We start from the raw sequence: 22,615 nt of genomic DNA on the forward strand, positions 1-22,615 counted from the left end.
ATATGCTGCCCAATCCTAACCAGTCTTAAATATCCGTGAAAATGTATCAATTAAGCGCATTGTTGAGTACGTAGGATGGAAAAACAAGCGAATTACAATATTCGACCGAGGGTTCGAACCAACGCGTCTCTCAGATAGTGTTTTATTCCTCTCCTTCGTTGTGTTCACTGACACTTGATATGTGTTACCATGGTAATATGAACTATGGACGAGATGACGGTAGAGAATGCAACACTATTAGTATCTAAAAAAAACAAGTTTCGTGGCTATCTCGCTCCAAACGAGATCTCGTCGGCCATTATCATCTTAGGCGAGGAATGCAGTTAGTATTCAGTCGTGTGTAATTCGCTGTACGATTGCAAGATCTTACCGAAACAAGTAGCTGATGTAATCATAGGAGGATAACGTGTGCGGGCGATAACGACATTTTCAACCTTAACTGCATTTTTTCCTGTGATTTGTTGTGAATCCCAAGTAAGTTTAGTGCCTGAACAAAGTCCTTGAGAAATTATATATATGAATAAATTTGTCGCTATTTCAGTTGTTATTTACTCATTGTCATTTTCAAACATCGTACCGATTATTGAATCGCTTAGTTGAATGCGTATCGTATTTGCTGATACGCACAACCTGCCTTTGTGTGAAGGACATTTGATACAGGTGAAATACTTCAGCTGTTCAGAGTACGACAAGGTCATGCTATATGTTTCACAGTATCGAGCCACTGCGCAAGAAAAATACATTTAGGTTAGAAATACAAATCAGATTCTAACTCGTACTGATATAGGTTTTCTCCGTGCCGCATGTATATTCAATGAGATACAAACGTGGTGATTGTTTCTCTCAATTCGTAATACGCGCTGCTGCACAGTGTGTCTGTTTCCGTGGTATTCCGAATAGTAGTCGGAATCTATGCTTATTATTATTGATATTTAGTGAATGTTACGTAAGTGGAAATGCCATATTTAAACATAAACCGTTGAACAACTGTCGTATAGGGAGATTTTCAGGACCAAGAACACAAAACAAAATAACTGTTAATCCACGAGCACAAAACAAAATAACTGAACTGACAAGTACACATAGAAATTGATATGGACTGCATCGTAGATATGAAGTGATGTCAGGTGTTTCGAAAAGAGGGAGCTCATTCTACTTCGCATATATCATTCGGAGTCGTAATCAAGATATGGTTAACATCAATTGTGTGTTTGAACTCTTGATGCTCGTGTAACTATAAAATTTGAATTGCGATATCTCAAATTATTCAAACAGCTGCGCGCAATGATATGGTGTCACCTTATACACTGTAATGTAGTGGGTAGATATTCTACAACTGGAAAAAGTAGTCCTATGCGGTTTTTTCAACAAATGCATACAATTGCGGGTATGCAAATTCAACGATTGATATTGTAGTTTTCAATTACGTATGAAGACACCGTGTCGACACTATTGAATTTCGAGTGTACACTACTCGGAGCTCTCCAAAACAAATTGCCACGGGAACTCAATGTGAAGTCGAGGAATTACATGTGTCTGATATAAAAGTTAGGGTTTAAGTCATTAATCAGTAGATTTTCACCGGGGTCTTTAATCCGATATTCAGATCGTAAAAAACACAGCCGGTCATTAAACCGGTTGCGCACGTTCACAGCGTCTGTAACACCATTTAATCGCAATTTGTTGTCGCTACGTTTCATCGCTGCATATCTTTATTTATGTCTATGGAACTTTGACTATGTCGGAATTAAACGAGGTTCATAAAACCTACTTTTAAAAGGCATAAAATAACTTAGATTCATCACACACGTCACACGAGGTTGTGAAGTGATAAAACGTGTATTGATTTGGTGAGACGAGTGGAATAACAATCAATCTAGGCTTAGTAACAGATCACAACACTTAACAAACTAATCACTTTACAAGTATTCAATATTTCTGACACATTTTTTTTAAATGATCGATATATTGTCAGAAAATTTCTTGATCACGTTTTAAAATAAATACCTAGTGTTAAACTAGTGTGTAAATATTTTTGGTTTGATTGAAAAGCCAAAAGTTTGTCTAGTCGTTTAGTATATCAATAAATTTATAAATATTCACCGATAACGTCATTTTTTTTAAACGAACGATTTATATATTTCCATGAATGTTTTTGATCATGGTGACACCAATCACTGGAACTAATTATTCGTTAACTGCGATTAATTGTAAAGACATGTTAAACTATATGCTAGCTTCGCTATCTATGGAAAACATCGATCATAGGTAACTTCATTCCTTTAATCGTTGCGACCATAAGTATACACTCAAGGTGAAGTAAGTTGCTGTCATTTCGAAGACATTCGAACATGGTTTATTGAAGCGTATTCTTTTTCGTCATACACTGACATTAATGATTAAATAGAAGAGCTTTACTATTCACGTATGCACTGAGAAGATTCGTTGACGTTATCGAATCACAATTATACCTTGTGTGTGATTTTAGAAACTGTATCATGTGAGTAGTTCGTATAGCATTTAAACATAAGAAAGAACATGGACACGCAGGCAGCTACGGCAAAGAATGGCAGGTGTTCTATTCACGTGAGCGCCGAGTCCGTGCACTACCTTGAACCATACTCTGTCAGATATGATTTAAATATCGTGTCTTAATGATGGGCAAATAAATCGTCATACCGTTACCACGACACGGTGTTAATCAGTGAGAATGTTTGTTTTTTTACAAAATCTTACATCGTAATTATACATTGGGTAAACAATTATTGTTTTGTGTGAATGCACTTGATCGGTAAATCGGTAACATTACATCGTTAAATATGCACTATTATTTCTCGTGTGTGGGAACAGATGAAATGCATGGATTGAATTCAAAGATTATTACTGCTGCAATTTTTTGTTTCAATAATATAAGTCTGTGCAATTGTGATATAGAACGTTGGGAATTATTATTTCAAGATTCACATATGTAAATGTGAATTCTTTTTGTATAGGCCAACCTCAATTACCTTTTATGTGTATGCAGATTAGTAAACCGCCACAAACGGTTACACGAGCGCCGCGCATTGTTCAATGAAACAGTGTAAACGTCTCAATTTATACAAAGGATAATGCTAATTGCCCTACTTAAATTGCGGCATCAGAGCAAGTCACAAACAGCTTGGAAATGTGTTCATTCACGAATTCTGTACATGTTTCCTAAGATGTGTTGCGAAAAGCTTAAAAATTCGCATATGTCAATCAGTTTACATGAACCCTTTTATGTAAAGTATCCAGCGTGTGAGATTGAAAAAAAAAACATTGTGATCTCAGTCGTTTATTGTTGGCGTTCTCACCCACGAGATGTGCATTACCCACTTATGCCGATGTATGTTGAACGACCTTGCTTTTTATTCAACTGAGTTTCTTGAAAGCATGTTACCACGTGTATGCTTTGCGGCCCTTTGAAAATGTTGACCCGTGCATGTATACAGTATTCATGATTCTCTTTTCGAATCCCTTCACGATCAGCATAATGTTCCTTAACTATTATAAATATTATCTTTTCACTCAGGGAGAAAATGGAGGGATTATCGCCACGGTTACTAACACAAACAAGTATTCACATAAGACAGTCTCGGGGATCATTATTCGATATCTGAACAAATGTCACAAGATGTAACCCACGAGTACTAAAATAACGGAATTTGGCAAGAATGTAGTGACCCCCCCCCCTCCCTACGTGTCACTCTACTAACGCCTAGCTACAGTGCTAGTAATATCTCATTATGTAACCTAGAATCTATGCGCAGTTCCACTCACTATACACCACTCTACTAACGCCTAGCTACAGTGCTAGTAATATCTCATTATGTAACCTAGAATCTATGCAGTGTTCCACTCACTATACACCACTCTACTAACGCCTAGCTACAGTGCTAGTAATATCTCATTATGTAACCTAGAATCTATGCAGTGTTCCACTCACTATACATCACTCTACTAACGCCTAGCTACAGTGCTAGTAATATCTCATTATGTAACCTAGAATCTATGCGCAGTTCCACTCGCTATGCGCCTTTACAATATATAACGTTTAGATACGACGTAATTATATCGATATCGATATATCCGATATCTGGGTGAATGGATAGATAATGTGTGTGTCAAATCTTGTTTTACATACTATTTGATGAACTGCAGACGTGATAACATTTTGGTATTTCAGATTACGGAATGTGCATACCAGTTAATAATTTCAGCTTTTTTGTTGTTGATATTATAACAACAGTTTGTTAAAATGGAATACCACTTGGAACATGTTTACTGTTTGTGTAGTTGATTATTAAGCATTACTATTGGCATTAATATTAATGTGTTGATTAGCTAATTTGCAAGAGTGTTTTGTTGATAGTTTTGGTGAGTTTATTGACAGTTACACAAATGGTTAGATTCGTGCATACTGTTTGTATAGTTGATTGACTGATAATTCTTTGTCACAAATCTGTGATTTTTAATTAGCTAATTTCAATACCTATTTTAGTATGTTTGCAGTAGTTTGACTAAATGCAAAGAATATTTGTGTAGATGAATATCTGATATCAGTTTGCGCATGATAATTAGTTAACTTGCATACTAATTTGCATACTAACTTTATTCTAATAGTGGTTTGTTCAAATCGTTCCAGTCTTCATACATATACCTGTGTGCGTGCTTGTGTGTGCTGTAGAATATCGGACATTGTCGCGCTTGTTTTGGTTTGTATTCTAACAGTAGTTTGGTCAAATGGATTGAATCACGGTATATTATTATATATTATTATTTCTAAAGCAATATGGGCAATTGCGACACAGAAATGGTTGCATGATGATTCTTCAGAAAGCATTAACACATGACGATAGCTGGTCTGCCTCAAGTTCACGCATCGGTCATGACCGGTTAATCGCTGGACACAAATACACGCAAGTGCCTGCCGATTTATCGTTGACAGGAAAGAGCCGATCGACGTGATTTTGTCCTTCAAATGGTGCTCCACCACACCCCACACCCACTTCAAATATTATGGTTATATAAATCAGTGAAGCAGTGGACGCAGTCGACAGGGTGGAAAGGTTCACTATTCGACATGCAATCAGTCACGTGCTTCTCTTGCTCCCAGCGATATCTCAGCGGTGATTATCGTGTAAGGTCTATTAATGAGGATCGAGAAATGTAATTCTAATAAAGGGGATTCATGGTGATTGGTGTCAGTTTGTTCTATAAACAGATCATTTTCAACACATGGTTAAATATAAAATTAATACAATTATATTTATCTTTATGATATCAATAAAAGAACCTGTCAGTTGTCATGGATTGATTGGTATATCGTTTAATTTAATACATATATGAAACACCAATCTAATTTGTAAATACTTGCAAATATTGTATTCCCTTTCTTTTTTATTTGTCCGTAAATGTGTGCATACTTCATAGCTCAATATTGGAGATATCGCTGTCAAACGAAGATTGCCCTTATATGACCTGGTTATTAGACAGTCGCCACCATGTCATTACGCAGCAAGGTAGTACATATTATTATCTTCCCTAATCGCGAGGAGTTGAGGCACGACAATAGGGCGTCGTACGATGAACATTTCCAACGCACAATCAGGTTTTCTCTATATAAGTGTAAATTTGTAAACCCCGTTTTAGAACTTTCCGACAGTTACACTTAAGTGCGTGATGTGAGTGTCTCGGCGCTGTTTGATGGTCTAGTTCTGGGTGAACTGCCTTACAATCGCGGTACTAAACATAGCAGTCGCCGCACCGCGTTGTGTTCGAAATGGGTTCCAACGCGGGGAACATTCTAATGCGGACTGCTTTTATATATTACAGTTTTGTAATCTCAAAAATCTACCATGATACATTTAACATATTAATATAATTTAACTATAATCTCAACATCTATTTTAAAATACATTATTGACCCGGTATTTCTTTTCTTGATAGGTAAATATAGTTAGTGTCTGTTTTAGATTTCTCTTATTAGCTTTTATCACGTTTCCAAAACAAATAGGTTGGAAGTTGATCCTATGGAGTACATTGATCATTGTTAAATGTTCGAGTGTGATATTTGTAGTGGCTCTACTGAACAAATTAAACGAGGCGTCGTATCGTTTGTGTCTACGTTGTATCCGTCTATGTTTTCCGATGCATTTTATACAACTCTGTACAATTTTTTTAGGTTGTTTTGTCGCTTCAAAAAACAACGACGTCACATGTGGCAAGCATACTGTTAACTGACTTCTTCCGACTCTACTATCTTTCCGTGGTACTCCACAACCCTTCTATCCAGTAACCCAATTCTGAGCAAATAACAAAATGTCATTTGTACACAGAACAGCACTAACGCTTGATAGGATATCGATGAATAATATTGTGTGAATTTATTCGTGTTCATACTTACAATATGTCAGTGAAATGACAACATGTTAAGTCAATACGAAGACGACTGTGAATTAATGAGATGCCGTATATAACATGGTTAATGTATGCCGAATTCCGGAAAGTATGAAATACGCTGTAGTTTTATTGATGGGTTGTGACAATAAACTATAGTCGTTGATATAACATATCGCCAGTCTGATGGGAATCATTATCGTTGTTTATTTCATAATACGTAGTATGTGGTAGTAGAGATATATGCATGATTGATTGATTGGTTGATTGATTGATGGATGGATCGATGGACGAATGAATGAATTGATTGATTGATTGTTCTCTAGGTTGAACGGATATAATATATGTATTAAACGATACTTGGAGTCAATTTTATAACTATCAGTAGTTGTCTGCTATGTGTAGGCGTGCCATGCATCTGCGGGTGAGAAAGGCGGTTATACCCATTGGCAAACTGTTTATATTTATACAAAGGTCGTACAGAAGTCCAAGTCCAAAAACACAAAACAAACTTCTGACAACAATTGACAAAATAATTCACAAAAACAAAACTAAGCAGCTGACAAGTACACTACACTGCATAGTCAAATCAGTAAGAGAAAGATATGTGGATCTAATGGTATACGTCATCGTCCGATTCGCATTGTTTTGCTGAAGCCAACCTCTTCAATTTATGAACCCGTGCGGGGTCGTGTTAAGAAAAGCTGTATTTTACCTCAGTTGAATTGAATGATTTGATTGGGCGCGCCAAACAGCTGGATCAATCAATCAACATTACTGTAACAGCGAGTTGCATTAATTTAAACAGCTATATTTTGTCGTCTTACATGGCTCACCTTGCAAAAACACGTCACGAGCCAAACCCCGTTGTCATAAGAACGCCCTTCACTGGCGCTATTAAATAGATTGATAGCAAGTCATGATATAATTCAGTTCAAACACATTCGACACGATAGTGTAGTATATATCAAACGTTATTATTGGTACAAAGGTTTATTATATATATATTAAATAATTGTCCATAAATTTATAATATAATACAGATACTCCAATTGCGCTGTATTGTGTTTGACAATCTCCAGTAGGCTGTAGACAGGAAACGGGTACATTTCCCAGATTTACTTTGATTGATTTTATTCCAACGCGTGTATACGTCACGTCACGTCACGTCATACTGATGAATGTCTGTTAGTTTCTTTTATTCACCATGTATCATTACACTTCTTGGGACATACTTGGTTCACTGACTCGACAAATATATTTATATTAATGTTCTTTTCGTAAATTGAATTGTGCAATTACAAACTGAGTTTAACCAACAATCGTATTACCAGTCAGGCTGCTAATCTGATTGGCAATCATTCGTTTGTAACTATGCTGCACATATATGACACAATCGATCACAAAAACAGAACACACTCGATTGCATACAATGAAATGTTATGAGCGAACACCGGGTAAATTTCAATACTTGTGGATTTTAGGCTCTTTTTGTTTGATGCCCATGCAAACGAGCACCATCTTTGGATTCGACACATGCATATGTCCGGGGTTCAGCTGTGGTATGTCAGAGTCAGTTTAATAAAGGCGATCAGCGTAAAATGTCGCATCAGTTAATATATAACGCGGGAACTACTCAACAGTGAGAGGCAGTAACGGAAATGGGATGAGTAGTCATACAAAGTGGTCTATGCTGCAATGCTACTAATTGTTGCTTGCGCGTACGTTCGCGTTTGGAAATATGATGGGCATCAATTTTGAAAAGTTGTGCCTAGTTCCTAATACTAATTCATATTTTAATGGAGCCCTACTCGTATGGTGTTTCTTCCAAAATATCTCACTTCTTACGTACACAATATCCTGTTGTGAAAACAAAAAGTGGTTAAATTATCACTAGTATGTAAAACAGGTACATGTTTCTAACAATCTCACATCTGCCCACTGGGTGAAACGCACTGTGATAGTGCTACCATGTGGAAAGGTTTCGACCCTTTAATTATTATAATAGTGACATTTGACATATATGTAAACTGGCATATGTATTTTCCGTCTGCAAATTTCGATTTTGAAAAAATGATAAGGGAATAATATGTAATAACAATGGTGTACAACAAGCTGGGTTTTAGAAAAAAAATAGATTTCGTTTTTTTTAAACAATAATTTACCGACACTGACTGGTATATAGACAGTTGTGTGGGCATCTTTTGCAATGTAGAGTGTTGTGCAAGAACGTGGCACACTGTGAGATACGTGATAATCATAAATATAATGTAGCACGACATTAAATTACATTAAATAGAAGCGATATATAAGCAAAATATACTGTTACATAATGCAGTTTAGACAGTACAGTGTACAACAATAGAACATACAACGCTTTTATCATCCTAAACATTTTGGAAAATTTTCATTAGATTATTATAACAATTCCAGAAAACCACAAGTAGGCATGTCAACTACATGTGATTTTTTGTTACTGACAACCGAACAACAATTTTCAGTTTAGAACCAGTAACTGTTTCATAAGCATTATCATTCAAATACCAATTTGACTCGAGTTTTCCCAAGAAAAAATAGTTCAGTGGTCATATATTTTACTGGAGGTTTTGAGAACAGCATAAAATATAAACTACAGTAAAAACCCGTGGCCTGACATCTCTTTTAATGATTACCAATACAGGTACGTAACTGGTATTAACCTAAGTAAAATCTGCACAACTCGCTGAGTGCAGCTGACATACAACTCCTGGGCCCTAGGAGTGATCCAGACACGTGCTTAGTTTTGAAATGAACGCGCATACGTTTATTTTCACATTATATTGCCCCTTTTAAATTTGTAGTCAAGTTCCGGAGACACTGATTCATTATCTCGAGGTTTCAAAATCGAATGTGATTTAATTCCTCCAATAGATCCCATGTGCTAAACTGCATAATCGACGTGACGTAGAAATAACAGCACAAACGGTTCATGCCATGGTAAAAAAAATTACAAATCTAAGAACACAGAGCAAATAACTGACGAACATGCAACAGGAACATTGCGTACATAGACAAATCAGTAAAAGAAAAATATACAAACGTCATGGTAAACATGGAATGATGACAAGTGATTTGAATAGATTGATCACATCGTGTTTCACCTGCAGTATATCTTATAAATCAGTCTGAATCATAATCAGATTGTTTCTTCATAATAGAGTGATGCCACGTATATGGTTACTCACTGTATGTTTGCATATGATCTTGCATGGCAATAAATAATATATTAACTGAGTGTTAGCAATTACCAAAAACTTTCACGAATTGTCAAAATCACACTTAATAGTGAACAGTCAATTGCTTCTTACGCTATAATTTAATTACAATTATAATATTTCGACGAGTATTGACGTTTTCAATTCAAACTGAAACAAATGTATTTCTGTGTCAGGGTACGTTATTGTTGCCGTATGTTACGAAATAAATCATCCAATGTTTTGTTGTAATGTTTTGTTGTTGTTGTTTTTTGTTTTGTTTTGCCACTTTCCATTGTAAATTATCCGCACATGTTTGAATGTCTCATGGTCACGAATGTCTGACCTCCGTTTGTTTTCACCGTCACGCACTCGGTGACGTAAAAACCGGGGTGCTCGACATTTCAAGTTGTCTGCAGTGTAACACTGCCTGAAAGTAACTTGTCATGCAAATTAAAATATTAACAATAACAATATACATTATAATTTGCAACATAAATGCGACGTCTGTAAGCTTTTTGACGACTAAGCAGTTTTCGTTGCAACATTTACGTGTTACTTAGTTTGTGTTACGAGCAATGCATTATGGTAGTCAGACAGGGCGTTCGAATTAAGTGTAAACAAACAGATGTACATTACTCGCCTGTGCACGTCGAATGAAATTCGAAGTTAATGATGATTGTGGCTGTTAAACAATAATATTGTTCTTGTTTCGAAATATGCGGGTTTCCTAGTTACATTATAGTTGTTGTCGTGTATGTTGCATACGTCGCATGGGACCCATATCGAACACTATAACGAATGTGACGCTCTAACGATTATGCTACAATTAACGTGAAGGTTGTCCTAATCTGTGTTCGGTTTGACCCAGACGTCATATGGACGCTAATTGTATAAGTTATTTAATACCCATAATAACACAGTGATCTAACAATTTACAGCGCAGTAAAAAAAATACCGTAATTTATGACAGAGAGTTGTAACAGCATATCACCATTAGATATGCCGACGGATCAGTAATTTGTCTCGTGTGTCCGCAGACATACTTTTTTCTGGCTAGTAACTATAACTCAACATGTACATACGACGTATTTACGACCTCCATATTCGCTATGAAATCTGAATACTGGGATAATTCAGGAGATAGTTATCGCGATGTATCATCAGTTTATTTATTGGGTATGGGCGATAATCAATCACGGTCTCAGTGTATATTTTCAGAAGAGACATAATCCATCAATTTAATAAGAAGTGATTTGTTGATTCATATTACCAGTCGACTAGTAAAACTAGATTCAAGGATAGATGTTTTATGATTATCCACGTTGTTCTGTGTCGGGATCAAGTCGTGATAATTCATATTTGTAATCATACGAACATGCCCGCTTTATCGAAATATCCGATACACACGTGATACCAATTACAAATATTCATAATGTGCTTGAAAACAAATATGTTCTAGACTACGTGTAGGGAATAGAAATTTAATTTTGATGAATTACGCGTCTCGGGAATTGTGTCAATTAATTTTATTCGGAAATGAACGCCGAGGTCCCATTGAGAGCGAGAGAGTCACGATACTGTTCCATTCTTGCCTGTGATCGCGTGATATGGTATCAACGGTGGGTTCGATAACGGAAGAGTATGGAACAGTACTTGATAGGTAAAAGCACATTTCGTTTGTGATGAGGTTATTTCTATTTTGCGTATAAATATCAATATGCGTGCCTCCGGTTGGATTAATTTTCACAGAGCATGCGCAGTTAATTGAATTTTGATATTTTAATTCAGATCCGGCAAATATGTCTGTAACGTTCCAGTAATTCCGATGGAATATAGATAAGTTCTACTGCCGCGTATTTTCTACTTCTAGCAGAAAATGGAAACATGGGAGATTTCATACTGCAAGCCAGGTCTCAGATCACTAAATAAGTTTCCAATAACTTTCACCGCAATGTTAGTAATTGAGTGTGTGATTATACACCATATGATTAACAGAGCGGGCTAATTGGTTACAGTCATATGTAAGTAGGCACGTGACATGGGGTAAAACATGTGTTCTTCTGCTGAAACACCCACAAAAAGTGAAAAAAACTCTAGTTATTCAAGGTTACGTTTTCATGTTTAAGTATCTCTGACAGTTGTCCAGATCCACCCACCTCTGTTCAATGTTAGAATGCCTCACAACCAACTTTATTGAAGCGAGCCTCCATGTTAGCCTTCGTGAGATCCGCATACCTCATTAGTTAATAAGGACCCCGACGATCGATATCATGGAATAAGATACCAATCAATTTACTATATGCTCCCGGGAGCGGTGATGACTGAAAGATCAAACTTAGTATACGCTTATTTAGCCAGTTAATTATGCTCAGCTCTGTCGAGAATGATAGTGTCATCGTTAGTAGTTCGTTCGTTTCTCTTGCGTTGTTGTCACGAAACGCTGTAGTACAATGGCTGCAGCAAAAGACTGTATATATGATACTATTATACATCTGTCACAGTAACGCCATAAGTTACAGCGTGAAGTAATTTTACGGGGTATTTTCATCCTATCGTATTAGGAAATGCGAATTCCAAATATGGAATGATTACGCGCGGAGCGTCCTCTAATAATAAAAACAAACATGGCTGCCCCAGGGTTTAACCGGACTCCACACAAAGAAGTTCGCTGATTCTGTTCTAAACATTTTGGATTTCGGCATTCCCCTGACGTATCCTTCGAAAAAAAAGATGTATAATAATAAGCTGCGCGTCGTTCGATACTCCCGCTGTACAGTCTTCGTACATACTGTGAGGTATCCTCGTAATAACCTCATAATCATTGGGTATATATTGACAAATAGGCGCGTTTATTTCATACCCCATATTTGGGAGTTGCAAACCTAACGTTTGACTCGCAATTATTTTATTTATTTTTTTATTTCAATGGTATGTCTATGACAGTATTTTTTTTTTTTTTTACAATATTATTCCGTAAGAAAATCACACAAATCACATTCAATTGCGTTTATGTAAATTCAAATTATAGAAGAATCGTTTTCAATTTTTGCTCTTAGGGTCGTTAGTTATCTATCTGTACGTACTGGCATTTTTTGGGGGGGGCAAATAAAAATTCGGGATGAAGGATGTTGTGAAGGTGAGAAAAAAATGCATAATACGATGTTAAAACATCATAGTCGTTGCACAGCACCATGATCGAATTTTGTGTAAATAATTAATATGCATCATTACGTACGTTGTATACGTTGCATGTGACTCATATCGAACATGAAACGATGTGATGTACGTGGCGCTTTGGTTATAAAATTACCGTAAAGATTATAGAAATAAATTAAATATGTGTAAAAATCTCCAGCCCCCCCCCCTTCTCGGATTTTAAACTGGGTAATCCTTTTTCATTAGTATTAGAACAAATTCACAACACAATATTGCACTGAAGTAAAATGTAAGTAGATCACACGTAAGTGTCGGATTTCACACAACTGGGCTACGGGTAATTTACTGCGTTATATTAATCATATCAATTACTAAATCAAATAATTGATTTCTGGGACCTTGCGGGAGTGTACGTTTATAATTGGCATTTTCATCTTTCTTTAAATCCATACATATTGTTTTCATACAGAATTGTCTTTTTGCCATATTTCTGACGTCAGTATGTACATTCAGGTACGATCTACTACGAATACTAATTATACCGAGAGAAACCATCTAGTATAGATCTGACAACGTAGCGACGTAGTTTCTCAATCTAAAACTGATAATTAAGCGTATGTTTGTGAACGACAACAATAGATTATGCGATCAGCTGGAAAGCGTAATTTCTGTAAATGGATTTTCTCCCAGTAAACCTCGTTAAGTTTCACCAGCTACCACGATATATAAAAAAACAGAACATTTCCTTTTTTTATTTGATTATACGTACGCAGTTACGATAACATGGTTTCTCCGCTTCATCATTGCTCATTGTTCGCTTTTCTATGTCTTCATTACAGTTACAACAGCGTAGAAGAAAGCACGAAGATCGATCACACAGAGTTATTGGCTGCCTTACTGGCTGATCACGACATCCGAATCAGGCCTAATGTGCACGGTAGGGTACACTATTAAACGCAAATGGCCGCCGAGATGATCTCATTGAGGTCGCGAGAGCAACGAGACTTGTTTTTGTGTCTCTATTTTATTCCCACTCGTTATCGCGTTAACTGTTCAAAATAACATGGTAACAGTTGACGCGATGACGGGAGAGAATAGAACACTATCCGAGGCACTAAACCAAGTCTCGTGACTATATCGCTCTTAGCGAGAACTCGGCGGCCATTTGTATATATTTTGTGGTTTCAAAGTGCTAAAAAAGTATTGATTTGGACACGTGTCATCAACTTTCGGATTTGTTTCCCAGTGGAAGAAAATCCCGAATACAATTTCCATAGAGATCATAGATGTAAAAACATTTTGTATCATCAAAATATCCGGGTAACTCGCGACAATCATAACTACATATGACTTGCCATAACTAACAGGATTTTGAGATATAGTAAATAATGTTTACCATAGTAACCAGTAAATAGCATAACAAATATAATTATCAGGGAGGTTTGGTAACATATGTTTAGATTGGTTTTGTGAACATTATGATCATATCGCCAAATTCAATAAAATTGTTTGTATTAAATGGTGAAAAACGTTAATTGAAAGCGTTGTGCGTTTTTCTTTTTTATAAAATGTGACTAAAATGCTTTATTTTTATGTTTTACTATATATTATTATAATATTATTAAGTAAATAACTCTGTAACACTAAACACAGCATTGCCGTAAACCATGGCCTCTTTGCGGCTCCAAATGAGCTACTGTAAAAGGGTTAATTATTAACTGGGTTTTAATTTTGCTTATTTTACTAACTGGAAAATGCGCTAAATTAAAACCCAGTAAATATGTCAAATTGAGCATAGAACACATTATCTAAATGATAAAACCGTGAATTTTAAACCAACTAAATGTGCCTGAAATGCTAAATCAGTGAAAATTAAACCCAGTAAAAATTAGTAATTTTAAAGTACCACAAAATAGATGACAAATCGACAAACTCCTTTCAGATGGTAGACAATCCGTCCACTCTTTCTGTGAAACTAATGCTGATTGGTTAAATTTGTTCGCGATGTTCATGAATATTCATATTTTAAATTCCAAATACGTGTCCTGTATTCATAGTACGTGTTGGTTGTGGCGGAATAAATATTTCGCCGGATGAAAATACGGTAATAGATGTCAGCTATAAAAGAGGCGCTATCCTGGCTTTCTGAAATCGGAAATTGAATTTATGTTGCAATAAATAATTGCAAATAATCACATTATCGGTAAGTCAGATCTGTAGTTACTTGATTATGAACACGTAGGTTTTCTGCGCACATCAATTTACGACCCAATATGTGTACGTGTTCTGTCAGGTAAGCGGTTTCAGTACTGGTATGTCTGGTTGTATATCGTACAACTTCTTTCAAATCTGTACAGGGCCAATACAATGCATGGTGTTATACATACGCGCATTAATTCGCTTATAGATCTGGTCATATATTTCTGTCATGCAAATGTCAATTCAGGTCAAGGCATGTTTACATACAGAGTAAAATGAGGGATATGTGCAATTGATAATGTATTGTATTCTGATCGAATGTGGCCTACTTTTTTTTCAAATTAAATCCAAATATTTGAATGGTTTCCACAGCCATATTTTACATATTCGTTGTATTTTTTCGGTTGTGTTCATATAAAGGAAGGATGTGATGAAATTTTTGAATAAAGAATTATCTGTCTGCTGTCTCATTCAAAACCTACATTTACCGCTATACTGTTTGAAAATCTCAGGAAATTTGAACATATTGTTTTATCAATACAAATGTGTCACGTGACAGTCTAATTGTTGGACCTTGTGAAAATGACTAAACCCGTGATTTACAGAAAACACTGCAGTATGTCGCCTTAAATTTACGGGATATACTGAGTGTTTGTTACTAAGTCCATGTGAATATGTTCCGACTGTTTTAAGTGCCCGTTTTTAAACGTTTGCAAAGAACTGTTTTCCAGCGCAGTAATTCACGACTAGTCAATACGTTTGATTAACCATTATTCCATACAAAACGTCGTATATCTTTCATTGTCTTTTGAATCGTCTATTTAAATTTGAAACGTATCGCATGATCCCAGTGAAGTAGTTATGTTCATTATTCAAAGATAAGGAAAAAGTAGGAAAAATGTAGCGTCTACTACACTATTATTACACAAAATAATTATATTAAATGGTACGATTTGTTGTGCTACTATGGGACATATAAATAATTTTATTAAGATAATAATTTCATAAAAATGATGCAAATGTGGGGAAACATTGTGGTATGTTAACATTCATTGGTATGTAATTATACCATATCAAGGTTTAGGCCATTCTCAAACATCACTGTACCGCAGTATTTACTGACTGTTTACAAATAACCTATAGTTCATGTGCATATGGTAATACACAATAAACAATCCACTGTGCACTTCATGTAAGACTCTCGAACAACAAACGTTATGCAAAAATCATAGACCTATTGCCCCCGTGGATATGTATTTGGAACCACAGCTTGATCTCCAAACATCGTAAATGGCATATTTCACGGAGCTCCCGCCACGATGTTAGCAGCTTGGTTCGGATTAGCATACTATTACGGTGTCCATCTTGACCCTTATTTATAGTATCGGTTTCCCTTTAAGTCTATGCAAAAACATAGCAGTGCTAGTTTGTTTATTTTTTTCAAGCATCTATTTGAGTAGCATCCCGGCGAAATTCATATTTTAGTTATAATTTTAACAAATCTTTTCCATGTGTTTAAAACAATATTTAAACAAATAAAATATAAAGTTTTCTTCTCACTAACTTAAGATGATGACAACACGATCGGATTGAAAACAAATAATTAATATATAACAACATATTGTTGTATCCGATCCTAACTACCATAGATTGAAAAATATGAAGTTGGGCTAAAATTGTTGGATCCACTCAAACGTGTTGATACATGGATTTTTATTCACACATCACAGCAGCTTTAGTTGATGACATTATGTAACAGAATGACATGTAAATTAATTTCTCGGGAATTGATTTCAAGCAAGTGTACGATTTCACGTCGACGACATCACGTGGTTATGAGAGACCATTCTGTTATCACGACCACGTGCTGGAGGGGCAATACATCCACTACTAAAAGCTAAACCCGTTCAATGTTATCATACCTAGCGGCGAAAACGTTACGTGGATATCTGTTATTTGCATTTAGGGGTCGACCATTATAACCTGGGGGGTGAAACTACTATTTTAGTTTACGATGACGTAGAGATTTTCTAAAAGTCAACGTCACATATGAAAAGAATACACAGCATCACCACCAAACAATGTGTTTTGTGGGTGTGTGAGTTATTTTGATTGAAATTCATCCCTAATAAAATAAGAAAATCAATATACGGAATATCTGAATGGTCTACATGGGAGATGCTATTTATTACACATCTCGCTTTACCATTTATGGCGTGACCCAACATATGTGCCTTAACATCAAGACAAAATACGCGTTTCCCATGCAAACACACGCGCCCGTTTTGTTGGATCGACGCTACCCTCAGCAAATCGACGAGTGACTGTGCATGGAAAATAATCATTACATCTCAGAGAAAAAAACGGTTGATGTATTATTAATAGCTGAACAGAGACATATTCAGATCGAAACGGACTAGTGAGAATTTCAAAATGGCAGCACGGCGGTGAGGCTGATTTGATAATGATTAACCTTTAAGAATAGCTCTAGAAAATTATAAAATGAGTCGTTATTTAACTCCCTGGTGTCCACACAGCGGAATATTGGTTTTATTATTCGGCTGCGGACAAGTAAACATGTTTGATGAATAGCAGAAAATGAAAGCGTTCTGGAAATTCAGTACCGGCTGCACTTTAGCTTAACGGTAATGAGATTATGTGATTCGTGCATTGCATGTTATAAAACCACACTGCCCTTCGTAGGTTGGCATTTAACATTTATTATTCAGCTGTTCATTTTAATACATACAACATAACGGAGTGTCTTTATATAAATTATCATTACTGTATTTTATGTTTCGTTGTTTACTGCCATGCCTCTTCTTTGTGGGTCGCTTTGCAGTTTCACGCGCTTTATAGAACCTACTGTAGGAACTACTGCGCAAAGTGCTAGCCATAGTTGACGCAGATGCGGATAGCAATGTGGCCAATTAGCGCACGCGTGACAAGCGTTTATACATTCAAGCGAAACGGACACGCCATCTTACCTCTGTTATACAAGTTTCCATTTCGTGAAACCGGGATCCAATCCAACGGGGGATATGTCATTACTATCATCATTAATAACATATGTATAATGTATGGTCATCATTTCTTACTGTTATATTATAAAGGTCATTATGTTAGTTTGTCGCATTAATGCCGACGATCTTTATGCGTTTTACGGCAGAGATACACACAATAGATAACACTCTCGTTTAGGATTTCATTATCTGCGCGTCCTTTATGCGGTAAAATTTAAGTCTAACTAGCAAACACGTCTAACGCAATTTGATAACCCTGCTACTTTTTGTTCCGATGTCATTGAACTTTTTTTTTGCGTGATAGTTAGAAATAACTCGTTTATTGACAAATAACAGTTTTCATAACCGTTTTCGCCATGGAAACAGTCACACACTTAAAATGTAAATGCATTGCATGCGAATTTATGAAACGCCAGATTGTGCAATTGATTTCAATCCGTTGAATTGAATAGAGCCGTTTTTCGCTCAATCAATTCCGTGTACTATCAGCAAAAAATAGAAAACACGATTTAAATAATGGTTCATATGTAGGTCGAGGCAATTATTTTCTCGTGTCCTAATTACTTATATTTAATTATATTCGAAGTGACAAAGACAACGCCACAAAGTAAAGTTGTTATTAATGTATTGATGCCAATTCGTTAGGAGAATGAAGGATGCGGTCTTGTGCACGATGCTACGTATCCTCAAGGAGTGTGTGCTGAATAGCACGTGGCCGCCCTTCAGAATAAATATGATATTTCGCACAAAACAGATCTAATGATGTGAGCACTTGTATTTATGAGTACTCTCCTGACTACACGAGAAGGTGTTAAGAGTTCAAATACAATGTAGTTAAAGTGTTCAAAACAAAGTCTGACAATCGCACTGTAGAGTACGCGCTTCGATGTCGTGATACCATTTACATCTAAAAATGTCCAGATAGAGAACTCTGTTTATGTAGTCGTTCGTCGTTTAAAATACAGACAAACCCTCACCCAGTATTTTTTGACAGTGAAAAAAAAATCTATAAAACCATCTTCCCAATAAGATTGCTTGACAGTCCAACAATATAACATCACAATTTATAAAACGATGTTGCTTGAAAACAGATGAAGCGCACAGTTGATGGCACAGGACTGTATGGAAAAGATATTAGACCCCCCCCCCCATTAAAGCGCCCTCTATGGTTCAATTTTAAACCCATAATCCTTTGCAAAATCTAATATGGTGGAAACAAATTTCTCTCCTCTATGACAATGTGAACGGCGCCCCTTACACCACATTAATTGGTACGTCACGGAAGTGCTTCGGGCATGATCTACAGCAACGTCTGAAGTACTATCCTAAACCTACAATGGTTTGTAAATGTCTGTATTTTTGATCACCATTTTAGATTCTCAAATTTCGAAATTGTGTTGACGTAGAAAAGTCGCCACGCAAGGCGCCATTTTGTGAAGCAGCTATGTCGTTTACTTGTTTTGTTTTTCTACCCAGTATGGAATTGAGCAATACGCATCGCGACGAGAGTGACGTTTAAATCGGGGGAGTCGTCACCTGCGCATGCGTCAGATGGCCATAGCGTGTCATTGCTTACGAACAAGCGTCTACCTATGAGCCTTTGCGTTTTTAGCGAGTGTTGTTATCGTCGTTTGGGACTCAATTCCCGCGTTGTATTTCAATGTATCTACACTGCACTGCGTAATATCAATCGCAAACGGTACAGTATTTGACCTTTGTCATCGAATTGTGGTTTATAGCAATTGGCGGAGTACATGTGCTCGGATGCGCGATTTCTCCCAAGTACTCCCAACTGCAACACATGAATGGCAATGACGCGTAAACAATTCGACCAATCGACACTAAAAAAAAACTACTTTTTTGTTTTGGGAAAAAACATAATCGTGGCTTTGTGATATAAAGACTTATTCAAACCTACATATATAGTAATGTTATTTACTTTTTGCCAAAGGCGAGGAATAAACACAAATTATAACTCAGGTTTAATATACACTGTATATGGTATTATAAGCCCTCCGGTTACATACAAAGCTAACACTATAAAAATGCACATTTCCGGGCCAGTCACAAACCCTCTACACTTTTATCCTACACTAAATTTAAATGCATTTTTCTCATAACTATTCAGTGTAGGGGCATGCAAATTGTTATAAATAATTATATATTATCTCATTGAATGTTTCATGTTGAGAAAAAAATTTCAATAATCTACTAATTTAATCATTACTGGGTTTATTCACAGACATTTAGACTATAACGGTTTATCTATGCCTCCTGTCTGTGTGGTATGTTAGGAATCGCTACAACGCATGCGTAGTGAATATTGATTTTCCACCTCGCGGCGTCTCCCCGGTTGGTAGCGCCATGTCGGGCGTGAAGTGAACTCTCTTCGATAATGATATTGAATTTTTTCACCGGAATATTCTAATATTAATTTCATTAAGTTTGAATAATTTCGCGTGATATATATATATAGTTATGGGTCCCTGATGTGCTGAGGTGTATGAAGATGGAAATTGTACGTTCATGAACGTCATGCGTCGTTACACGTCAGTTACTCACTTTCAATTATGCAAATTACTCCCAGTAATTTGTTGACTGGAGAAATCCACCAAGCTTACCGACAAAATCAGTTAATTTCAAGCTTGTTGAGACGCCGTGACAATTTATTCGTGATTTCTAGACCAACGTTAACCTTATTTAACACGTAAATGAGTGTGAGGGCCACGCCACAATTGGATATGTTCCGTCGTATAAACCACGTTGCTGATGTGATGCGATGTGTGTGTTGTATAGTTACATATTACTGAGGATGTGCCTCTACTGGGGGGGGGGGCAAAGCTCTAACGTTGATGGATGCGACACCAATTCATCTATGCCATATAAGGTGATAAAGAGGCTATAGCATACATGTGTTCATTTCACGCGATTTTGAGTAGTTGTTTTCCCGGCGTTGGGTGTGGCCATAGATCCTTGTAAGGTACTGTGTTGCGGCGCAGTGAGGTGCGCCTGGTTTTCAGTGACGAAGCGCGAGTTTGAATTCCGTGTTGCGTGTACATAATATGACTGTAATTTATATTACGAAAGTTGGAGTGCATATTGACCGAGGTCGTGCAGCGGAGCGCCCGAGTGTGTGAGGGCGCGTGCGGCATATGCTCGAGGGCAGCAAAAGCCGTATCCAGCCTATAAAGGTTTTATCATATAACGTATAGGTGTAATTACAATTTCACCACGGCGTGACCTCGAACACACGTCGTAATTTTGAATGACGCATTTTGTTTTGATTGCCGGCTTCAATATGACGATGTGGACATTTCATTATCAAGTTGCTATCATACCATATTACGGAAGGAACTTAGAGATATACAATATGCATTAAATTAATTGAATTATAAAGTGCAACTGACGTTTAGTCTGAAAATTACACTGAAACATAGACTAATAATTTGCAGTGAAAGTTCAGGATGTCCTTGTCAGTTCGCGATGTTATTACAGTAACTGTAATTGCCTGATTCATAGGTTATTCAGTAAGTGGATTTATAAATTGCGAAAGGTTCAAAATACCACAGCCAGGCTTATCGCTTTAGATAATAATAATATGACACATGTCCTGACCCCCCAACATTAAATTACATTTCATCTTCCAGTGCTTAAGGCATCCACGGGACAGGTCCAAGAGTATACTTTCTTCTATCTCGTGCCACTCAAATCGTGATATGTACGTTCCTCTAATCAGGCGCTGTTGGTGGTACTAAAATCGTTTTTGACTCCCATGTGCGAAGCACAAAATGGGAGTCTTTGCAGTTAGTGTGTCTGTATGTGTGTGTGTGTGTGTATGTGTGTATGTGTGTATGTGTGTATGTGTGTCCGACTGTTCCACTGCTATCTCAAGAACCATACATCGGTTTTTGATGAAACTTGGTGCATAGATGCTCTGGGCCAATGCGCAGATTTGATTAGGTTTTGGTAAAAATCCATGCTCGTTAATTACCTAATTTGCATGATAATTAGCTAATTTTTAGCTGTTCTATGACTGTTCCACTGATATCTAAAGAACCACTCATTGGATTTTGATGAAACTTGGTACATAGATGCTCTGAACATATGCGCAGATTTGATTAGTTTTTGGTAAAAATCCGTGCATATTAATTACCTAATTTGCATGATAATTAGCTATTTTTTAGTGGTTCCATGACTGTTCCACTGATATCTAAACAACCACTCATTGGATTTTGATGAAACTTGGTTCATAGATTTTCTGAATTAATGCTAGGTTTTGATTAGTTTTTGGTAATAATCCGTGGATACTAATTACCTAATTTGCATAATGATTAGTCAATTTTCGGTTTTTCCACTGATATCTCAAGTACTAATCATCACATTTCAATGAAACTTGGTACATAGATGTCATATGACACTGCACAGACCTGATAGTTTTTATGGTAATATCAGTACATGTAATTACCTAATTTGCATAATTAATTAATTTTCAGCTTTTGATATAAGTAGTGAGCATTACATTTCAATGAAACTTAGTACTTACATACTCAAGGACTATGCAGAGATTGATTGTTTCGGATA

The 22,615-nt window shown here is 36.5% G+C and overlaps 1 protein-coding gene across 1 annotated transcript in view; it reads left to right on the forward strand.

The window, feature by feature from the left end:
* Positions 1 to 22,615, forward strand: part of LOC102805266 (glycine receptor subunit alphaZ1-like) — a 63,726-nt gene that overhangs the window by 10,775 nt on the left and 30,336 nt on the right. Inside the window, exon 3 of the mRNA XM_085507673.1 lies at positions 13,652 to 13,749. Within this exon, the coding sequence (XP_085363799.1) occupies positions 13,652 to 13,749 (98 nt within the window). The remainder of the gene's footprint in view (positions 1 to 13,651; positions 13,750 to 22,615) is intronic.

This window comes from Saccoglossus kowalevskii, chromosome 14 (assembly GCF_978046115.1).
Source record: "Saccoglossus kowalevskii chromosome 14, keSacKowa6.1, whole genome shotgun sequence".
Classification (NCBI taxonomy): Eukaryota; Metazoa; Hemichordata; class Enteropneusta; family Harrimaniidae; genus Saccoglossus; species Saccoglossus kowalevskii.